At 36.1% G+C, this 22,143-nt stretch overlaps 2 protein-coding genes across 2 annotated transcripts; both read left to right on the top strand.

The window, feature by feature from the left end:
• The first annotated feature begins 280 nt into the window (after window positions 1-280).
• Window positions 281-2,411, top strand: LOC121427952. Its single transcript, XM_041624528.1, has 3 exons — window positions 281-332; window positions 1,040-1,135; window positions 2,119-2,411. The coding sequence occupies exons 1-3, from the start codon at window positions 281-283 to the stop codon at window positions 2,409-2,411; spliced, it is 441 nt and encodes a 146-aa protein (XP_041480462.1).
• A 13,519-nt stretch (window positions 2,412-15,930) lies between these two features.
• LOC121428032 (melatonin receptor type 1A-like) lies at window positions 15,931-20,623 on the top strand. Its single transcript, XM_041624607.1, has 2 exons — window positions 15,931-16,209; window positions 18,618-20,623. Exon 2 carries the CDS (start codon window positions 19,474-19,476, stop codon window positions 20,482-20,484), a length of 1,011 nt encoding a protein of 336 aa, XP_041480541.1. The 5' UTR covers window positions 15,931-16,209; window positions 18,618-19,473; the 3' UTR covers window positions 20,485-20,623.
• Window positions 20,624-22,143: the final 1,520 nt, after the last annotated feature.

Below are 22,143 nucleotides of genomic sequence, written 5' to 3'. Positions count from 1 at the left end.
CTAGACAAAAAGCGCGTTCCTTTTATGACGTCATAATCACTGCGCAGTTTAACATCACAGTTATCCAAATTCGTATCCAAGCAAATAATTCTCGCAACCTACGTACGTACACATCTAAAAGATATAATTTAAAAAAAGCACCGTCCCAGATACATATTTGTGTATGCGATATTTTTCTAATAATTCCATCCTCAAGCGAACCCCATCGCCAGGATTTAGCTTTCACAACGTTTAAAAGCTATAGGATGAGAAAGGATGAAATTGATTGTGGAGCCTCGATATGGGATTTATATCGTACTTAATTGACTTAATGGCGAGTTCGTGTGAAGGTGGTGAGTACGATGAAAATGCTCCTCGTAGCTTTAGTTTTACTGGAAACCCAATGATGTGTGAAATATTAGGGCATGCCGTGGTTGATTTGATTATCGCCTCCGTATGATTTAAAAGTTATTTAACCTTAGTCAGTTAATCTGATAGAGCAGGGTTATGAACGAAAATCTTATCGATTTTTTTTTTTTTCAGTTGACCTTCTTATGCCATATACCCGAAGCTCGATTGTTTAACATCACTGATAAACAGAACTGTATTCCAAATATATCAATCTAATGTTAGACTCTAGACACACGCGAAGGAGTCGATTCATGTGTCCGATTGGAAGGGGTGAAAAATTAATCCAGGGTTGTATTACAGAATTTTGTGCGCGAAGCGCGCCGAAAAATTGACATTTTTTTATTATTGTTATTTTTATACCAACTTGAATATTTTCAATGCTTTTAGAAACATATATGATTTCATCGCATATTATATTTTTGTTTAATTAGCCCAATTTCCGGGGAGTGGATTGATATGTTTGCTCCCAATGTTTTCATGATCGATCCTCTTTCGATCAGATTGCCAGCTAAACCAAAATTGTGCATATCAGATTTGAATCAGATTAGATCGTGGAGATTATAACATGAAATATATATATTTCCCATATTTTTTTAATATTTCCTTTGTATTCAACATAGTTTTCAACAAAAAAAAATATTTTTTTCAGCACAAGGCTGGATGGCAGACTGGACGGTGATGGCGCCCTGGCCAAATGCCTATGGAAAGAGAACTCGCTGTGAAGAACTGAATCTCTCAAAAACAAGTAGGTTCACTATTACGTTTTATGTTTCATTGCCTGAAAATATCAAATGACAACAACAACAACAGCAACCACCATCGCCACCACCAGCAATAACTAAAATAGCAGGAACCCTCAAACTTAGGCAATACAATTGTCCAAGATCATGCTACGGGAATCCGTTTTTTTTTCTTACTTATGTTTGTTTGTTTTTATTTAAAAAAATCTTGTTGTAAGCAACATCACGGGGATATGCCGAAAATTCATTGTGTTTACTAACAGGCATTAAAGTAAGCAACGTTATGAATAAAAATGTTTAATGAAAAGGAATGAAAGTAGGAAAGCGAAAAAAACTGAAAGTCGATTACTATGGTGTAATGGATTACCAAAAACAAGAACTTGTGTTACGCAGTTTTCATTTTGATTATAATTGATAGCAATTCAAATTTCATTATTCACTTCCGTTTTCAAAGTTAAGTATTCGCAAAACTTTTACTGGCCTACCCTCTCAACATCTGCTTCTATGAAGGGGAGACCGGGGTTAGTTGGAACATGGGGTACGTTGAAACATTAAAATTTTGTTTAATGCCTGTAAAGTAAAAATTATTGCAATACTGCCCTCAATTTATTGTTATTGATAATACAACTGGGCGTTGTGGCGTGCGCCTGTAATCCAAGCTGTGGGGAAGTTACAAATTGATGCAGAGGGTCGAGGTTCGAGCCCTGGTCACGTCTTTCGGATGGTGACGTTAAAGGTTGGTCCCAGACGTAAATAATCATATCTGATTGATACACGTCTGACAAAACTCAAATACACACACAGACAGTTGTATTATTGATAACAATAAATTGAGGGCAGTATTGCATAAATTTTATTTTACAGGCGTTAAAGAAAATTACAATGTTTCAACTTACCCCATGTTCCAACTAACCCCGGTATCCCTTACTTTATGTTTGCTCACCCATTTCTATTGCGAACTTTCCCTTTGATTTCTCTATAATTATAGGATTTCTCGACGATGAATGGACTACACACGATTACATAGACTTCACCGCCATCGTCCTCGCCATCACCCTCCTAACCGCCTCAACCATCGTCTTGATATGTCGCTGCTGCTTGCCCAGGATTCTCGCATGGACGTCGAGATGGTCGGCGACCACGCTCGACTCAACGCGTCCAATGAGACTTAGATATAAGACGCCCTCTAACGACCAAATATGGAAACAATGCGACAGCTGCCACCGCCTGGTGCGAATTCAGAGGAAAAAGGTGGAAAAAAACCTAAAACAATGTAGATGATTCTATTTGAGTTTAAGTGGGGAAGGAAAGCATGTAACTCTTTGATTTTTTTTTATTAACTTCTAAGAATATCCATTAGCAATCTCCATCCTATAACTGCAAGATATCTCAAATAAAACTAATTATGAAATTCAAGGTATCAATTTTTCAAATAAAGAGTTATGTAAAGAGATTTACCCTTACATAGCATCGTGTTCTCTCAAATTTAACCAATGAACACGGACGACAAAGGGAAGCACCGGAATAGTTTGTGTGAAAAACTTTTTTTGTTGTTGTTGGGGGGGGGGGGGGGGGGTAATCGATAAATACGTCCTCAGTATGTAGGTATGCAGTGAGTGCGAGTGTGTTGAGATGTTTAACATTGAACTGCAATGAAATATTTAATTGGTTCCATATTCCCATCTTGTGCACAAAATAGCATAATGAATGATATCACACAATTTACTTTAAAGAAAGGTAATATCATGCAATTCTTAGATTACACTCTTAAAACAGATCAGTCAAATTGACTAGACCAGTAGTCAGCTGGGAGCAACTGATATGGCAATCACTGATAGTCACATTTCTGACACATATTCTAGTCAAAAATGACTCTGTTCTAGCAAAATATGACTAGAAAATAGTCAAATATGACTAGAATAACAGTTGCGCCCAGTTGACCCTATTAACTAGTCATTTTTTACTGATTTGTTTTAGAGTGTATGCCAAGGGCAACATGCATGCGTGTCATTTTTTTCGTTATTTCATTTCATACAAACATTATTTCATATAAACCTTTAAAAAAAAAAATTATTTTGGCACGATCGTGCAGTCAACGATCAAGATCCACATGTGGAAAGAGATGCGGAGGAGACCTGCCAAGTGACGTTTAGCTTGTCCAGTTAAACGTAACTTGGCAGGTCTCCTTCCCTCCAGGACTAAAATACTCAGTATACATCGTGTAAAAACTTGGGTATTAAGGATTCACCAATTATTGTTTTCTCCACACTACACCATGGGGCGTCAGAATTACACCATGGAGCTACTATATTATACACCCCTAATTGAACATAACATCAAAACGTGTAAAAATAACAACCAAAGTGTTACATCAATGGGTTTTGCAGTAACACGCCAAATTTAACATACTGTTGTGGTCATTAACACCGGCTAACACCACTGCTTTTGCTGCCCTGCAAAACACCAGTGTTTATTTAAGAACAGCCTGGTATCCATTATCTCGGTCCACACCAGAGAAGCGTTGAAACCACCAGAGGCTGGTGCTATTAAATTAACACCCGCGTTTTTGCAGTGAGCGTTACTGTGTCACCTTGAAGGTCTTTCTATACCATTTCTTACATAATTGAATCTTTGGGTACTTAGCTAATACGAACCTTGATATAGGCCTATTTGCAAATTATTTTTTTTTTAATTTCTTGCTCCACTGTAAACCAACAAAACACAACAATACTCAAGCCAGACAAAGGAGTAAATACACTCTGTACCACTTAGCTATATAGACCTATTAATATGTTAGCAAAATAACCTTCATAACTTTATTTTTCAAATTCACTCCGGTATATTTCCATTCCCTTGTAAAGCGGTGTTATTTTAGTCTGGAAGCACATACCTTTGGTTTTCGCAACTCTCATTGTGCATTATGCAGTCTGTAGTAGAGAGAATGGACTCACTATTGGGGTGTTGCAAGAAACTTGCGATCAATTGCAAGTCTATTTTTGGTCCCTAAATCAATTATATGTCTTGTAGTTAATTGCAAATCAGTGATTGATGGCTAATCTGCCCCTTGAAACAAGAGGTTTAGTCTGATTTGCTACAGCTAACATTGATCTATCAGTTGTAAAATTGCAACAGAATATTTGCAGTTGATCGCAAATATTTTCTTGCAACACCCCCTATGTATTGTGGCTGACACAGACAGAGGCCCGTTTTCTGCAGTCAGGTTTAACTTTAACTCAGGTTTAAAGATGTGGTTTAAAATATGAACAGCCAATTCTTACATAATCACCAACAGTAGAGATATCCTTTCAGCTCATTCGGCTCAAGTGTATGGGGAGTATAAATAGATGATTGTCTTCACCATCGATGAATCAGGAAAGAGCACAGTAACATAAGAAGCATACAACTTAATAATAAAAAAGATACTTTTAGCTTCCCATACTTAAACCACAACTTTAAACCTGAGTTTAAGTTAAACCTGACTTAAGAATACGGGCCAGAGAGTTTAGCATCTAGTCTTCATTCCAGACATTATTGGTTAGTGCCAAATATGAGTCTGAACTTGCAGACAAGTGTTATTTAGTGTTAAAATGTACAATCCTGTATAGGGATTGATCATCGCATTCGATCTGTTGGTGAAGGTAATGGCAAATTGCCAATTCGTCTACTGCCAACTCGTCCACTCACCACATGGTCTACTTTCATTTAGTCTAATACCATTCCGTCCATCAACATTTCGTCTAATCACGATTTCGTCTGTGACCATTTCGTCTTATAACCAGTGTGACTATTATCATTTAAATTTTCCACATTTTGCACTTAGTCCAATTAGACTGGAATGCACTGCAAATTGAGAACAACCTATATATTTTGTGTTGCATTGTATATTTCTCACAAGATTTGTTTGGATTAAATTGTAAACTGTTAACAAGCAATATTTTATTGTGATGCGGTATATATTGTTTACAAGATTTAATAGGAATATAGGGTTAATTATTAAAAGCAAATATCCTATTATGATAACGATGATGTTGAATACGCTGTTGACAAAATCTGATTGGAAATTGATAACAACCAATATTTTATTGCGATACAATATATATTGTTCACACGATGTAACTGTAATATTCTTTAAACTATGACTAGCCTACGTCTTTGTAATGCAAATTATATTCACCATACCAATATCTGGTTAAAATACTTTGCGGATTGATCTCATCTGTAATGTCATGAAACAGACCATTGTAGATTGATCACAACCAGCTTCCTGTTGTGATGAGATATGCTTTGCTCACAACTAAGATCTTATTGTAAAATTACTATAGATTAATCATTATCAAAATTTCTTGAAAATGCAGTATGATCGATCAAAACTGACACTGCAAATGTGCTACATGTTGTTCGCAACGAGATTCTCGCTGCGAGCATCATGCAGTACATCGTTAATAGCAGTATACTAATCACAACCAAGATATGATCAAGATGTAGCTTAAATTATCCATTACCAAGATCTTATTATTAGACTGTTCACAACCAGAATCTTGTTGTGCAGTAATGCTCACAACCAACAATCTAATTCAAATATGCTTCACATTTTTGACAACCAATATCTTGTTTTGATGTATAATTTTGCTCAACAGATCTGATTGGAATATATTGCAAATTAATTGCAACCAAAGTTGTAATGGAGTTTACATCCAAGATCTTACTGAAATACCATCTCGATAGATCACAAAACTAGATGATGCATTGTCGTCTGACCACAAACAAATTATATGGTAATTGTATTCACTAGCAAGAGATTATCAATGAACATTCTTTAATCACAAATATGATCCTATTTCTTTTGCATTGTCAATTACTCAAAACTAAGACTGTATTGTAAGATTTTGCAAATTGATTAAATTCTAACCTAACTATATTTTATTAAATCATAAACCAGATATTGCCAAACCAATTCGTACTATGATGAATCAAATCACATTCTGTAAAATTTTAGTTTAAATTGCATGTATAGATTTGCTGGCCAAGTAGGTCCGTACACTTGCTTTAGCTATTTTTTTTTTAAGAAGCAACTTGCTCTCTCTCCCCATGGGGTATCCGCAGTTTATATTATTTCAGTTTTACACGTTCTCGTTCTCTGTTGCATTTGTTGCCTTCTTTGTTGACTCATCTTTTTTTCTTGGTTTGTTTTGTTTTGTTTTTTAGTGTGCATTAGTCTGTCTACATCATCATCCTTTTTATCTTATTCTTTTACATTCTAAGACCACCCCTGTTCCTCCTCCCCCTTCTCCCCCCCCCCTCTCTCTCTCTTTCTCTCTCTTGGCTTTGATTTGTTAAGTGTTGCGAGCATCATCTTGTCTGTCAATTTCTTGTGTGACCGTCATTCACCACCGTTGTTTCTGTTTCCACTGCATATTTCTTTCCTCTGTCGTCTTCACCGTTCACTACTCCTCTATCAACGAGAGTACGAACAATGTCTCATTTGATTTCAATACTGGCAATTATTCTTTTCTACAGGTTTTAATTCCTAGCACTCAATGGCCAGTGTGGATAACAATTTCGCTTTTAACTCTTTAACAGATGACGAACTATTTGAATTGTTTAGATCTCCTCCCACTAATGTAACCCCCACATATTCTTCAGGTACATATGATAATTTCATTGCTGATGCCATCAGTTCATCGGCTGAAGAGCTGCAATTTGACTTTGATCACAATGACCCGGCACATACTTCCCTTTGTAAATACGTAACCGTTTCCCAATTTAATGATATTGTTAAGAATTTTTATACCAATACATTCTCCCTACTTCATTTAAATATAAGAAGCTTGAGCAAGCACTTCGATGACTTACAATTGATACTGAATAACCCATCACCACAACCTATGTCTATAATAGGTCTTACAGAGACGTGGCTATCCCAGGACACTAACCTTCCATTTTCCTTAAACAACTATAGCTTCATTAACAAAAACAGACAGGGTAGGACAGGTGGAGGCGTTGCTCTGTACGTTCATCATAGTTTTCGCTACTCTATCCATGAAAATATTTCAATTGTCAATGACTTTATTGAATCTCTTTTTATAGAAATTGAAATCACCGGCGCCAGGAATGTAATTGCAGGTGTCGTTTATCGACCTCCAAATTCTAATGCAAATGACTTTACCTCGTATTTATCTGACCTGTTAAATTGTCCCACTTTTACCAACAAGGATTGTTTTATTATGGGGGACTTCAATATAAATATACTGAAATTTACAAACAATAACATTGCACACGAGCTTGTTGAAACTTTCTTAGCGGCCTCTTTCCTACCACTTGTGTCCAAACCAACTCGTGTCGCAAACTTATCTGCTACGCTAATTGACAACATCTTCTCTAATATTATACCTCATCCTGATTCATGCATAATTTTGTCCGATATTACAGATCACTATCCAATTATGACTTCTTACAAATTAGCACAACCGTCCTTTCGACAAGGTGCTTGTTCCTCAAGACGTAGCGTCAATTTAGGCAATTTAAACAGATTAAGTACAAGTCTTGAAAATATGGATTGGTCTTGTATTTATGACATAGAAGAGGTTAACTCTTGTTACGATAAATTTTGCGATTTGCTTTTAGGTCAATTTGACATTCACCTTCCTAAAAGGAGAAATGACAAGATGAATTATAAAAAGTCCCCTAGACTACCTTGGATCTCCAAATCCATACTTCGCTCAATTAATCGAAAAAATAATCTTTATTATAAATATAAAGCAAAAGGAACAGAAAATGCCAAATTGAAATACACATCTTATAAAAACACTTTGACTAAAATCATTCGTGTTGAAAAGAAAAGATACTTCGAAAATAAATTACAACTACATAAACATGATATGCAAAACACTTGGAAAATTCTCAAGCAAGCTATGAATGTCTCAGAAAATAAAGATGTTATTTCAGAAGTTAAATCAAACAACGAGATTATTCAACAGCCCCTCAACATCGCTAATATATTTAATGACCATTTTTCATCGATCGGAAACCGCCTTGCTATGGATATAGCGCCCTCATACAAACAATTTACCGAATTTCTTGGTACACCCAATCCAAATTCAATATTTTTGACCCCGACATCCCCTTATGAACTTATGGATATTGTCTCTAATCTTGATAATAAAAGAAGCTCCGGTTATTATGATATCAATAACGTTATACTTAAAACTATAATTCAATATATTGTTGATCCTCTTGCTTACATTTTCAATTTGTCTTTACTTCATGGACAAGTTCCTGACTCCATGAAAATTGCAAAAGTCATTCCCATTTATAAGAAAGGAGATAGACTGAATATTAACAATTATCGACCTATCTCCCTACTACCATGTCTTTCTAAAATTCTGGAGAAACTCGTATATACTCGAACGATTAAATTTTTGAATGATAACAACGTTTTTTCAAATTTCCAGTTTGGTTTTAGAGAAAAGCACAGTACAATTCACGCCTTATTATCCTTTGTTGAAAAAGTTGCTCATGCTGTCGATAAATCTTCACACATGGTCGGTATTTTCCTGGATTTCTCCAAGGCCTTCGACACTATTAATCATGACATCCTACTTCATAAATTATGGCATTATGGCATACGTGGGAAGGCCTTGGAGTGGTTCAGGAATTACCTCTCTAACAGAAAACAATTTGTTTTTCTTAATGACCATTCCTCCAATTTGTGTAATATTAATTGTGGTGTGCCACAAGGAAGTATTCTGGGACCCCTCTTGTTCATTTTATATATAAATGATTTTTGCAGAGCATCTGACATTTTATCTTTCATTATCTTTGCTGATGACACAAATCTATTCTTCTCCCACAATGATCCGCTTACACTTGTTAACATAATAAACTCCGAATTAACTAATATTTTGAATTGGATCAGAGCTAACAAATTATCAATTAACCTTCAAAAAACTAAATATATTTTATTCAGTAATACCATAGATTCCTTACCTTTTGACATTTTTATTGAAGATTTCCGATTGGAAAGTGTTACCTCAATTAAATTTTTGGGAGTTCATGTAGATAACAAACTCTCCTGGAAATGCCATATTGATAAAATTTGCAAAACAATATCCCGAAATATAGGCATCATAAATAGGTTGAAAACGTTTATTCCTGTTACTTCTCTACTTACATTATATTCTTCTCTTATACTACCATACATCAACTATGGGATCCTTGTTTGGGGCAATACCCATCAAAGTTTACTTAACAAAATATTATTATTACAAAAAAAAGCCCTTCGTATTATTTCATTCTCGTACCCCCGTTCTCACACTGATCCGCTTTTCCTTGATTACAAAATTTTAAAGGTTCAAGACTTATACCAATTTCAGCTTGGGCAGTTTATGTTTATGTATAAAAAATAGTATGGTTCCTTTAGCATGTAATCATTTGTTTTCTCAAAATAACAATTTTCATAGGTATCCTACCAGGCAAGCCGATAACTTTCATCTGCCTATCTTAAGAACTCGTTTTGCGCAAAATACTTTTATTTTCACCGCCCCCAAATTTTGGAATTCACTCCATAAAGATGTTCAACAGGCCCCCTCTATCCACTCCTTTAAGAGAAAACTAAAAATAATTCTTTTACTGTCTTACCAAAGTAATTAATTAGTTTGTATATTTTTAGTACTATCTAAGCATTGCTATTTTTGATTTTTTGATTTTATTGTTTACTTCTGCAATTACATCTATTGAGTCACACTCTCGTTGATCCACGTTTGTACTCTCGGTCTTGCCCCCCCCCCCCCCCTTTTATCTCTCTCTTTTTCTGACCCTCTCTCTCCATATTATCTGTGTCTGTCTGTCTGTCTGTCTGTCTGTGTGTGTGTGCATCCATCTCTCTCCCTCCCCCTCCCTACTTATCTTTGCCCTTTCTCTCTCCCTCTCGCTCCCCTTTCAGTACTTTATTCCTTCTCTCTTCCCTCTATTCTTTATCATGTCTGTTTTCTTTTTAGTTTTTAGTATCGTCCTGTATCTCTGTCATCTTTTTATCATTTCTCGCTATCACTCACCATCTTGTTATTATTTCCAATATTCTATTTTAACTTATTGTATTTACTCCTGCGAATGAGCCCCATTTCTCAAATGTTTGATATACTTTCTTAGGGGATCCACGCTCTACAAGCAATGCTTTTTAGTGGATCCCCTCATTTCCATATCAGATTCTGTTAAAACTATTTTACAAATATTTTGTAACTTGTAATTGATTTGTAATCATTGTTATCACATTTCATTTGTTTCTGTCTATATTTATAATGTATGTTTGATTTGTATTTGCTTGTAATGTTGATAATGGAAATGGAAAATAAACTTGAACTTGAACTTGAACTAAATGGTATATGGACTCAATGGCTATTGGACCAACTGGTTATTGCACGAAATGGCATTAGACTAAATGAAAATAGACCATGTGGTGAGTGGACGAACTGGTGGTAGACCAAATGATAGTAGACGAGTGGTAATTGGACAAATTGGCATTAGACGAATTGGAAATAAACCAAAATAATTATGTGTGCTGCCGATAAAAATGGCCAATCCGGAATTTTCGCATTTCCTAGCAGGAAACTCTCCACAACGCACCATTTCCTTTGAAAATGAAAGTAAAATCACAATGGAGAGCTGAGAGGCTTTTGTCGAAAGTTGATGGTCCGGGATGGAGAGAATCGGAATCCCTTGACTCAGGACAACGACATATTTGCAATTGTTTGTCCGGTGCAAATCTTCGGATGATCCAGTCCAGCACTAACTCTCGACAAAAGCCTCATGGTGATTTTAATTTCACTTTCAAAGGAATCGATGCGTTGTAGAGAGTTTCCGCGTAGCAAGAGCGAAAATATTAACTAAATTTTGGGAGACATACAACTATTGCTGAGTTTGACCATTTATGTTCGTCGGACATAAATTCACCAAAAGATTGGTATTTTTACCAACTCTTACTGACACAAATCTATTCTTCTCTCATAATGATCCGCTTACACTTGTTAACATAATAAACTCTGAATTAACTAATATTTTGAATTGGATCAGAGCTAACAAATTATCAATCAACCTTCAAAAAACAAAAACATTTTATCCAGTAATGCCATAGATTCCTTACTTTTTGACATTTTTATTGAAGATTTTCAATTGGAAAGTGTCTCCTCAAATAAATTTTGGGGAGTTCATGTAGACAACAAAATCACCTGGAAATGCCACATTGATAATATTTGTAAAACAATATCCCGAAATATAGGCATCATTAATAGGTTGAAAACGTTTATTCCTGTTACTTCTCTACTTACATTATATTCTTCTCTTATATTACCATATACATGATATATCAACTATAAGATCCTTGTTTGGGGCAATATCCACCAAAGTTTACTTAACAAAATATTATTATTACAATAAAAAGCCCTTCGTATTATATCATTCTCACACCGCCGTTCTCACACTGATCCGCTTTTCCTTGATTATAAATTTTAAAGATTCGAGACTTATACCAATTTCAGCTTGGACAGTTTATGTACATGTATAAAAACAGTATGGTTCCTTTTGCAATCAATGATTTATTTTATCAAAATAACAATTTTCATAGGTATCTTACCAGACAAGCCGATAACTTTCATCTACCTATCTTAAGAACTCGTTTTGCACAAATTTTATTTTCACCGCCCCCAAACTTTGGAATTCACTCCATAAAGATGTTCAACAAGCCCCCTCTATCCACTCCTTTAAGAGAAAACTAAAATATTTTTGTTACTGTCTTACCAAAGTTATTAATTAGTTTGTATATTTTTAGTATATTGTCTAAGCACGCTATTTAGTTAAACTCTCGTTGATCCACGTTTGCACTCTCTTTCTTGCCCCCCCCCCCTCTCTCTCTTTCTGACCCTTTCTTTCCACATAATCTGTGTGTGTTTGCCTCCCTCTCTGTCTGTCTCTCTCTCCCCACTTATCTTTGCCCGCTCCCTCTCTTGCTCCTCTTTCAGTACTTTATCCCTTCTCTCTCCCCTCTGTTGTTCGTCATGTCTTTGATTTCGTTTTAGTTTTTAGTATCGTCCCATATCTCTTTCATCTTTTTATTATTTCTCGCTATTACTCACCATCTTATCATTATTTCCAATATTCTATTTTAACTTATTGTATTTACACTTGCGAATAAGTCACATTTTTTAAATGTTTAACATACTTTCTTAGGGGATCCACGCTCTACAATCAATGTTTTTTTTAGTGGATCCCCTCATTTTTATATCAGATTCTGTTCAAACTATTTTACAAATGTTTTGGAACTTGTAATTGAGTTGTAATCATTGTTATCATAGTTCATTAATATTTGTTTATATTTATAATGTATGTTTGATATGTATTTGCTTATAACGTTGATAATGGAAATGGAAAATAAAACTTGAACTCGAACTTGAACTTTTTAAAGTATATAACATCACTTTGGGACCACAAATGGCTACTTATTTTATATTTTGAACATGAACAAGATCATAATAAAATCGATACTACTTGTTTGTCCTTAAAGTTCCTCGAATGTAAGAAATCATGAGCATGGAAGCAATGCATTAGCGTTGAAAGCATATATATACTTGGATCCATTTTCTATATGCTTGCAAGTTACAGGTCAACCGCATAATCTGTTAAAGTACACGTTAAAGAATCGCCTTTGGTGAGCTTGTCGGTCATTAATAACCACTCCATAGGCAACGAGTCCGGGGACGTTACCAACCCCCCCCCCGTCCATCAGACTTTGGTATTTTGTACAGCATTTAATATTACGTGGGAAATCGCCCCCCCCCCCCCCGTTATGAAGGAAATCTTGAGAGTTCGCCGCGCATGCAAATTTTTATCGATCTGAAGTCTTCTTCACTCGAAGATAATTAGCATAGAAGCAGTCATTCATTAGATTTTAAGAGGCTAGCTATCTAATCAACGCGTATGTCATTGTCTTCCTCAAATCTATACCCACTGTAATTACCAACTTGAAATAATTAAAAAACGTATTTGAACCTTACAAGTCCATATACAAGACCACATGCCGTTATATCACGAGCGTTATACATAATGCACTGCAAAAACTGTGATGTTAACCGGTGTACATAGAGGACCACACAATTATTTTACACCGGTGTTAAATTGGTGGTGTTAGTTTTACACCTATAGGTGATATTACAACACCTTTTGCTGTTACATTTACACTCTTTGGTGTTCTGTTTAATCTTTAGGGTGTAATTTTAACACCTCAGGGTGTGGTCCTCTATTAACACCTATTGGTGTCAGTTTTAACACCACAGTTTTTACAGTGTGGTGTAGAGGTATTTCTACACAGTTAAAATGTTGGGCAACGTACTGTCCACTGTGTTGGGTAATGCATGTTGGTAAAAAATGTATCAATATTTAATCTGGGCAATTATCATCCAATTGAGCAAATTTATCACCCAATTATTGGTTTTTATTACCCAGTTTGGACAGATTTTAACAAATAGTTGTGGGGAAAGTATATTGCCAAGTTATGGTTAAAAATTTGGGATTTTTTGCCCAACCTTTTTAAAGAGTGTAGGAAACCACATTGGGACAATGATTTCCCGTTTACAAACAAAAAAATCAGGGAAGGGGGGGGGGGGGTATTCCGGCGCTCACCAACAAGAAAAAAAGTATTTATATATTATAATATATTTGTAGAGAGAGAGTGTGTGTGAGAGAGAGAGAGAGAAAGAGAGGAAGGGAGGGAGGGAGGGAGAGAAAAGCATAAATGAGGAGAAGTCGTTCATTTTGGCTAGGTGGATGGAAGGGTCCAGTGTTTGCAGTGACCCCCCTCCCCCCCTCGTTCAATTAGTCGAGTCCAACTAAAATACGGCGAGGCAAAAGTTGTTTGTACATGCGCGATGTGTTTGCTGATGTTTATTTGTAAAAGGTGGATGTGACAGTACTTGATGAACGTTTGATTTTTTTTGTATTTTCAAACATTTTAAATTGAGATTTCTTGGTATTTGGTCAGAATGTGCATCGGAAGAAAGGTTCACTTTTTTCTAATTCAGAACTACTCCCCCAAATAATTAATTTCTACGTACTAGCCTAAAAAATGAATATTTCTGTTTCTGAAAACCCGCAACTCCGCTTCAGATTTTGATCTAATCTGTCTTAGAAAATGGATTAATGTATCTTCTCACTAAAACAAAACTAAGTTCAGATTTGATTTATCGGTACTTTGTAACGAAATATCAACCCCTTTACAAGCTTGTGTTCGTAGGTTTCTTATGTGTGAAATCATGGGGAATAAAGAGCTGTTTTTTATATATATTTCTCTTTTTTTTTGGGGGGGGGGACCCAATCAGCATGATTAGCATGCTTATGATACTGTGCACATGTCTTAAATTGAAAAAGGAATGGAAATAGCCTTGAAGCACACTTCTTCGTTTTTCGGGGTTGGTGGAGTAGGGATTTTCAATTGTAAATGCCCAGGCACACCCCATCTCTCTATCTGCGCTATAGGCTCATATGCAGAATATAATAATAATATTCCGTATTTATGTAGCGCTTATCACATCGGAACGAGGTCTCTAAGCGTTTACAGATATATTATTACCCCGGTCATCGGATCCTTGCATGCCCGCATACAATGTATGCACCTTCTCCACTCCCTGGGGAGCATTCCAACAAGAGTCACAAGACTCAGTTGTTAGGCATACTATAGGCCTTCGCATCCTACCGGGTACCCATTTAACACCTGGGTGGAGAGTGGCAAATTGTGGATTGACGCCTTGCAAAAGGACGCTAGGCCATGGTGGATTCGAACACACGACCCTCTAATTACAAGGTGAGAGTCAGAACCGCTACACCACGGCGCTTCCATATATGATATGAGGGAAAAAACGACGATTCATAGCAATGAATTTATCTAAAGATTCCTCATTTTTAGATCGTAGTCACGTAATGTAAGGAACGCCAATAAGTGTCACTTTGCACAGGTAAGTCTGTTACCACTGCATTCATCTTATCCCCTTTGTATAGGGAAGAACGCGAGTGGACAGGAAATCTTCCACCTGTTCTCTTCACAAAGTGCGTTCACACCCGTCGATAATTATGTTTTTAATATGTGCTTATTCATTATTTTAGTTCAAAAGCTTTTTTTTTCGTTTTCAGCAAGGTCTCAAGACGCGCAATTCTGGAATGTTTCCTAAATTATATGGAATTATGTACGAATTAAAAAAAGGCAAGTTGTGAAAAGTATGAAAACACGAATCTCTTGAATTGAATTGAAATTTGTTATATTGGAATGAACTGAATTGTATTAGATTGAATTGAATCAAAATGAAATAAATTGAATTGAAATCAATTAAACTTATATGAATTATATTGAATTGAATAAAAAATGAACTAATATGAATTGAACTTAATGAATTCATAATCGAAAATGAATTGATATCAGTAAAATGAATGATTATAATTAAAATGAATTAATATGAAATGAAATAATTTGAACTGAAATGAATTGAAATGATTTCGACCGATGATTTTTTTTTGTTATCTAAGGACTTGTCAGACTTTTTATCCCACGATTCCTTTTTCATCCGACAGTTGTCATAGTAACAGCGCTTCTCAGCCAATCAAAATGAAGAAAAGTTTTCAGATGCAACAACTCGTCAGACCAACATTTTTGACGAAACGCCCCCAGTTTACTCACCAAAAAATGAATAAATAGAGGTACGACGTCTTGGCAACGTTTCAGAAGCGAAGGATGGCATCCCAAGTGTAAACACGCCCTAGCTTCTATTGTACACGGTAGGAAGTGTTTGGTGTTGCATTTTTTTTTTATTATAACGTGTTAACATGCTCAATGAATTTGCCAGTCGACGTTTCATTAATACAGAAAATATCAGCACTTTCGACACAATCAATGAAAGCTTATGCGCAGATTGGAAAAAAGTCATCACTTTGGAATGATGACCGTTAAATGGGATGGTACAGGAAATATTGTGTCCACCGGGCTGTCACCGGTTGCCGTTGAAACTCGTCGACCAAGCCGGGATCCATTTTGTAATTACGTAAGGTAAGTCGTCTTGCTTTATCTCGCAAATTAACAGCATCGAAGTCTTATTTCAAGATAATTTCTTGAAAAAAGAAGAAGATCATACAAATTATCAAAAATTAACTTCGGTCATTTTATGATGACTCTAATTAAGGGGAATTTAAAATGGATCTAGATAGATGTGATCAGCCACCGGGTAAACTCTGAATTAAGGTTGAGTAGAATAGAATTTGAATTTCAGAAAGCTTGTAAGCTTTAAAATCAAATATTCGATGTTCGATCTAAATCCAGTCTTTAGTTAGTTACTATTCAAAATCGATCCGAATCCATTTTGAATCCATGCAATTTATTTGATTCAAATACCATCACAGTTTTGCTTTACAAATTAAACTCTCGGCGTATGCAACAACTTTATGTTCGATTTTATGCATTATTTTAAATCACATACACACACATAGATTCTTCACCTTTTTTCAACATGTTTTATCAAGGATTTCATTCAAATGGATTGCATATTCTCCAGATAAATACAAAACAATCTTCATTTTATATCAGCAAGGATATGCAAAAAATATTTACCCCAAAACCGAACCAAATAAGGGTGGAATGAAATTCCTTAAAAATATACTTTTATATCTAGCCACCCCCCCCAAAAAAAACAACTAACTAACTAAAGTGAGCCCCCAGTCCTCGGCTATGTTTTTAATTATGATTAATATTGAATTACTGAATTGTGTGCAGGAAAAGAGAAAAAGGTGAAAAGGGTTTCACATGCTATATAATTCCTACCTTTTTGGACAGAATGATAGTTACAACAATAGTAGTAGTAGTAGTAGCAGCAGAAGCAGTAATGATAATAATAATGAAAATGATATAATAACGATTAGGATAATAATGAATATAATAGTAATAATAATAATTGTAATAATGATAATAAGAATAATAATAATGATAATAATGGTGGTACTTATAAATATTTGTAGAACAATTTTAAAGAAATGCAGGTTTTAATGATATGGGGCATTTTGTTCACACATATTTTGAAATTAAAAAAAAAAACCTGTGTATGTATCCTCTTAATGTGCTCGCCCGCGCAGAATGATTTGTGTACTATTGAACATACAGGAACATACAAATATGGGCTTGATACCGCAATCGTATTTTGTCTGATTTGAGCAGCTTTCCCAACAATGAATTCATTTATTATGCAAACATTTTCAATTCTATAGCAAATGCAATCAGTCTGGATTGGGGCGAGAACAAATGAATAGCGAGGTTTTTCAACGCGCATTTCTCTAAACCCCTTCATAAGTGCATGCACTCGCGTTGAAGGCTGTTTTGGTTATTACAAACAGATCCAAATGCGATGCTGATGAAAAATGGCTATATTCCTTTGTTACGGGCAGTAATAAAAGTATAATTTGTAAAGAGGGGCGGTGTTAATTTCCTCGTTGTAATCGCACAATAATAGAGAAATATACGTAGGGTTATTATTGAGTAATGATATTTTTTATCATTTCAAACAGGAAATGCGTTGATAACAGAGATGGAATTGCTCTCTCTTTATCAGCAGGGTGTTCCCGGGTATTTATTATTTTATTGTCATATTATTATACCTTATGTTGCAGATGTGCGATGAAATGAGTATAAATATTTTAAAAAAAAATGCTCCATAAAGAATCGGGCAAAGTGGGTGGATTGATTCTAGTCCCCCACCACGAATTTTAACTGATGCTTTTTCATCGTAACTCTTACACATACTATAGAGTATACACAAAGTCTTTTCTTTTCAGCCTTAACAATATAAAAACCCTTTGAGAAAAGCTCAGTCGATTCGCTTCCCCGCTGATATTTTTTCTATCATCTTTCATTTTAATGCCCTCTCGTATGCATGGAAAACCATTATACGCAAGGCAATGATAATGGTACAGGCCTATTATTCATAAATAATAACCCAAGAGAATCAGAGGCCGTGACATACATTGTTTTCAACTGTGTTATTTCTCGCCCCATTATATCGACAAGAAAGTGCCAATGAAATATTCATAATGGTAAAAGCCACTGGTGATATTAGTTCAGCAAACAGATCTTGTTTTCCGATTTTTATTCTATAGAGTTTATACGAACCATATTTTCCATCATGCTTTGTTGTCTTAATTTGTATTGATTCCGTGACCGATTCAGCTAAAATGTCAATGGGGCTTTTCCCCCGTTTTGACAAATGACGGTGACAAATAATTTATCAAGCACTCAAGGCATCATCCCCAGAATGATAACTTTTGCCCGAACTTCCCAAATTTATTATATGAAACCATAAATAGCCGGTCCGTATAATAACTCTACATCGTTTTTCTTATAAAGCATTCATCAACCTATATTTTACGATAAACTACAATTATTTTTTAATGTATTTTTGTTTAACCTTTCAGGAACTCTTCTCAGTGTTACTATGAACAAAGTGAATCTTCGTGGCGTGGGCAGTATCGAGAACTAGATGATCACTGTAATTTCGATTCGGGTGCAGGTCACCAAACGTACTTCTCCAATTATTGTCAGAGGACTCATACTTATGGCGGGAAACTGACCACTATGTATAGATCACCTTGAAGGGAGTGGCTATCGTTCGATTTCTTGTTCTTCTTCAGAGATTTCTTCTCCTGCAGTTCAGGCCACCGTCTGGTGTATTTTTGTATTCCTATACACTGTGCACAGTGTCTCGATCTAGAATACTAGAACTATGTGCACCTACAAGTCATCCGTGAAGATTTAAAGGAGTTGGAGATCGAGTACCTCTCTTATGAAGCTTGGTAGAGGGGTGCAGAAAATAGTGACATGTGGTAGAGCATCCCTGGACGAATAGAATATCATTGTGATTTTGGAACAATCAGGTCATCCTAAGAATCAGGAATCACACGATAAAGATGCAAGAGGCCGAATGAAGGAACTTCATCAAAGTCATATCATTATTTCCTACCATGTCTTGCGCTCTGGAGATCTAAACAAACTTCTTTGTCAAAGTAACCAACACAACGGTTCAAACGATTTTTCAGTGGTGAATGTCAGTACTGAAACCATGGAAAAGGACGCAAAAGTAAATTTATACGCTCGGTGAACTGAACTGAGCTCTAACCTCAACCTTGATCAAGACACTGGAAAAGCAGCTCCAATAATGATGATTTTATTTCAGTATGAATCATCAATGTGGAATGCTACAGCTATTAGCACAACGGGCTTGTAAAACATCTCTTTAAGCCAGAGTACTTTGCTACCCCCACCATTATAAAGATGCCATTATTTGATAATAACACAACGACCACCTTCGAGATCAGTGTTCAGGGTATTATTGCTGCTGCCATATTCGCTACGACATCTTTGGTCGGAATCCCTGGCAACTTTCTAGTCATCATGGCCGTTTCCCTGTCTCAACAACTCAAGACATCGACCAACATATTTGTCGTCGCCCTCGCCATCATTGATCTCCTCAACTGCCTCCTCTTGCCTGTTCAAGTGATGTCCCTCCTAGGGGTCGGAAGATCCGTTGCTTTCGACTTGGTTTGTACCATCGCTGCGGTTTGTCTTTACGTCTTCTTGGGGATAAGTGTTTCCACATTGACCTTGATCGCTTACAATCGATTTTACATGATCACGAAAGTAGGAGGAGAGTACACACGACTCTTCACCAAGAAAAAGATGGTAGCAATGCTTTTAGTAATAAGTGGCGCAGTATCCGTTGTCACCGTTGCCCTTGCGGCAACTGGAACTGCAACCTTCGGATACTATGAAGGCATATGCGCTCACGCCGAAGGTAATTCATATACCTACATGTCTGGTGTATGGTTAATAACCTCTCTTGTCGTTATTTTGGTATGCTACGTCAAAATTTATCGACACATCAAGCGCCATTTGCGTCATGTTGCGTCAATGAAGCAGAATTCCGATTCTCCGGCCACCAGTCAGACTGTTGAACCCAAGACGGCTAACGGAGGGTTTGCGCAGCGCCAGAAGGAACTGGAATCTAAGATCACCGTCAATATGCTCATCGTCATCGTGTTCTTCTTTATGTGTGTGTTCCCGTCCATTCTGACGTTGGTACTGCCCGGTGATCAGGACGCGAGCGCCCTCATCGTCGCCATCCTTGCCCTCAACAGCTGCCTCAACCCTCTCGTCTACGCCTGGAAGCATCCCGTGTTCCGACACGTCTTTAAATGTATCCTTGGTGGAAAGATCAACCTTATCAAAGAACCAACTCAATGGGCTCGATCGCTCCGAAGGACTGCACACGTAACCGAACAATGATAATGAAATCATATGCGTCGCCTAGCGTTGATCGTATGAAACACAACTCTGTGATGGGACTGGTAACATTTGATCACTTTTTATCAGACCGTACAACTGATCCCAGTTGCCATGATTGTATTCCCCTAGCCCATGCTAAGAGGAGACCTGCACGGACACACTCGTAGCCTCATAAACATCATTGATAGTCATGTTAAATATTCTGTTTGTTTTATGTCAAACAATGAGTCATTTGTATACTTATATAGTTGAACCATTAGTCATTTTGTATATTCATATAAATAATAACAATCTGTAGTTGGAGCCACGCTGTTGCCCAAACATTACCAATTATTGAAAATTATTGAAAATATTCAGCAATATTAACACTTTCTTTGTCCGACCTTTAGGGGTTTGGGGTTATTACCGTTGTTGAAGTATTGGATGGCTCATACAGGGGTACACTTTACTACATGAATGCAAAGTACATAAAAAGGAACAAATATGACAATAGAAGTTGTTCCCTTTTAAAATGAGAAGGTATTGTATGCCTCTATATACATGAGCTTCATTGGTCGAAATCAGAAGAGGAGGGAGCCCTTCAGAACCCATGATTAATGAGAGACCTATCTTTTTTTAATAAACTATATAATGCCGAAATGTGTTAGACACAAAAATAATTGTTCGAATTGCTTGTTCGAGTTGCATTGTTATATTGTCTAAAATTATGGACACATCAGGATGGCAGTGGAAAAGCACAGTACCTTTAAAAACTTTACTTAACAAAAGCTTTTACTACTTTATATAACTGTTGAGTAACCATTATAACGTTTGCACCTTTGTAAAATGTTATGCTGGTGGCGAATTGAATAGGAGGCAATTTTTATATTTTAATGATATGGTAACCATAACCATGATCACTGCACAATCTATTTGCCTGATATTTTCTCTCAAACCTATAATAAATACAGAGTCACTCCAGATAGTTAAACACTGGCTAAATTGACCCATTTCCAGGCCAAGTTTCTTTGTGTAAGGACGTGTGATTGACTTCTGTTTCTACAAGAGCCCCACAAAATATATATATATGAATACTTGATGACCGTCACTCGCTGTGCCAGAAATCAAGTAAAACCTTCAATTTAATGATGGAATACAGTTCCTTGTTTTGACGCCACTTCATTTACGATATTTTATTTCATTTATAGGTTTTACTTGATTGATATATACATCTCTTCTATGTGCCTCTCTCTGTATCTCTCTTACCCTTCTCTATGATCACTCTTAAAGTTTGCGTTTCTAGATATAGATTACTCAATTCCCCACCATCACGTTCGTGCTACTCAAGCTTTTTGGTAGGCGTCCATCAGGTGTTAAATAAGGAAGTTGCTCAAACAACCTTCAAACACTAAAAATGTTCAAATTTACCTCTTTGTGTTTGCTAACCTATAGATGCCTTTTGCGATATAATTGTATCAATTTCAACAATCAATAGCGCAAAATTACTAATTGTGTTTTTCATCCAACATCGAACATCGTTTCATCATCGTCGCAAACACGCACATGCATGATTCATTTCCCTCTGCACTTGAGATTGAAAGAGGTTCGTTGAACAAAAAAAGTCTTTTCAGAGCAAGAGATCCATCGTACATGTAGAATTTGGCTGATAATGTATATTTT

This window comes from Lytechinus variegatus, chromosome 14 (assembly GCF_018143015.1).
Source record: "Lytechinus variegatus isolate NC3 chromosome 14, Lvar_3.0, whole genome shotgun sequence".
Taxonomy (NCBI): Eukaryota; Metazoa; Echinodermata; class Echinoidea; order Temnopleuroida; family Toxopneustidae; genus Lytechinus; species Lytechinus variegatus.
This window is presented reverse-complemented; position numbering and strand designations above follow the sequence as displayed.

Bases quoted from the DNA above. Each gene is read 5' to 3' on its own strand.
- LOC121427952 (XM_041624528.1), top strand. From the start codon at position 281: ATGGGATTTATATCGTACTTAATTGACTTAATGGCGAGTTCGTGTGAA. The intron at 333-1,039 runs GTGAGTACGATG...TATTTTTTTCAG, and splicing joins GGCGAGTTCGTGTGAAGGTG to CACAAGGCTGGATGGCAGAC. The intron at 1,136-2,118 runs GTAGGTTCACTA...CTATAATTATAG, and splicing joins ACTGAATCTCTCAAAAACAA to GATTTCTCGACGATGAATGG.
- LOC121428032 (XM_041624607.1), top strand. From the start codon at position 19,474: ATGCCATTATTTGATAATAACACAACGACCACCTTCGAGATCAGTGTT.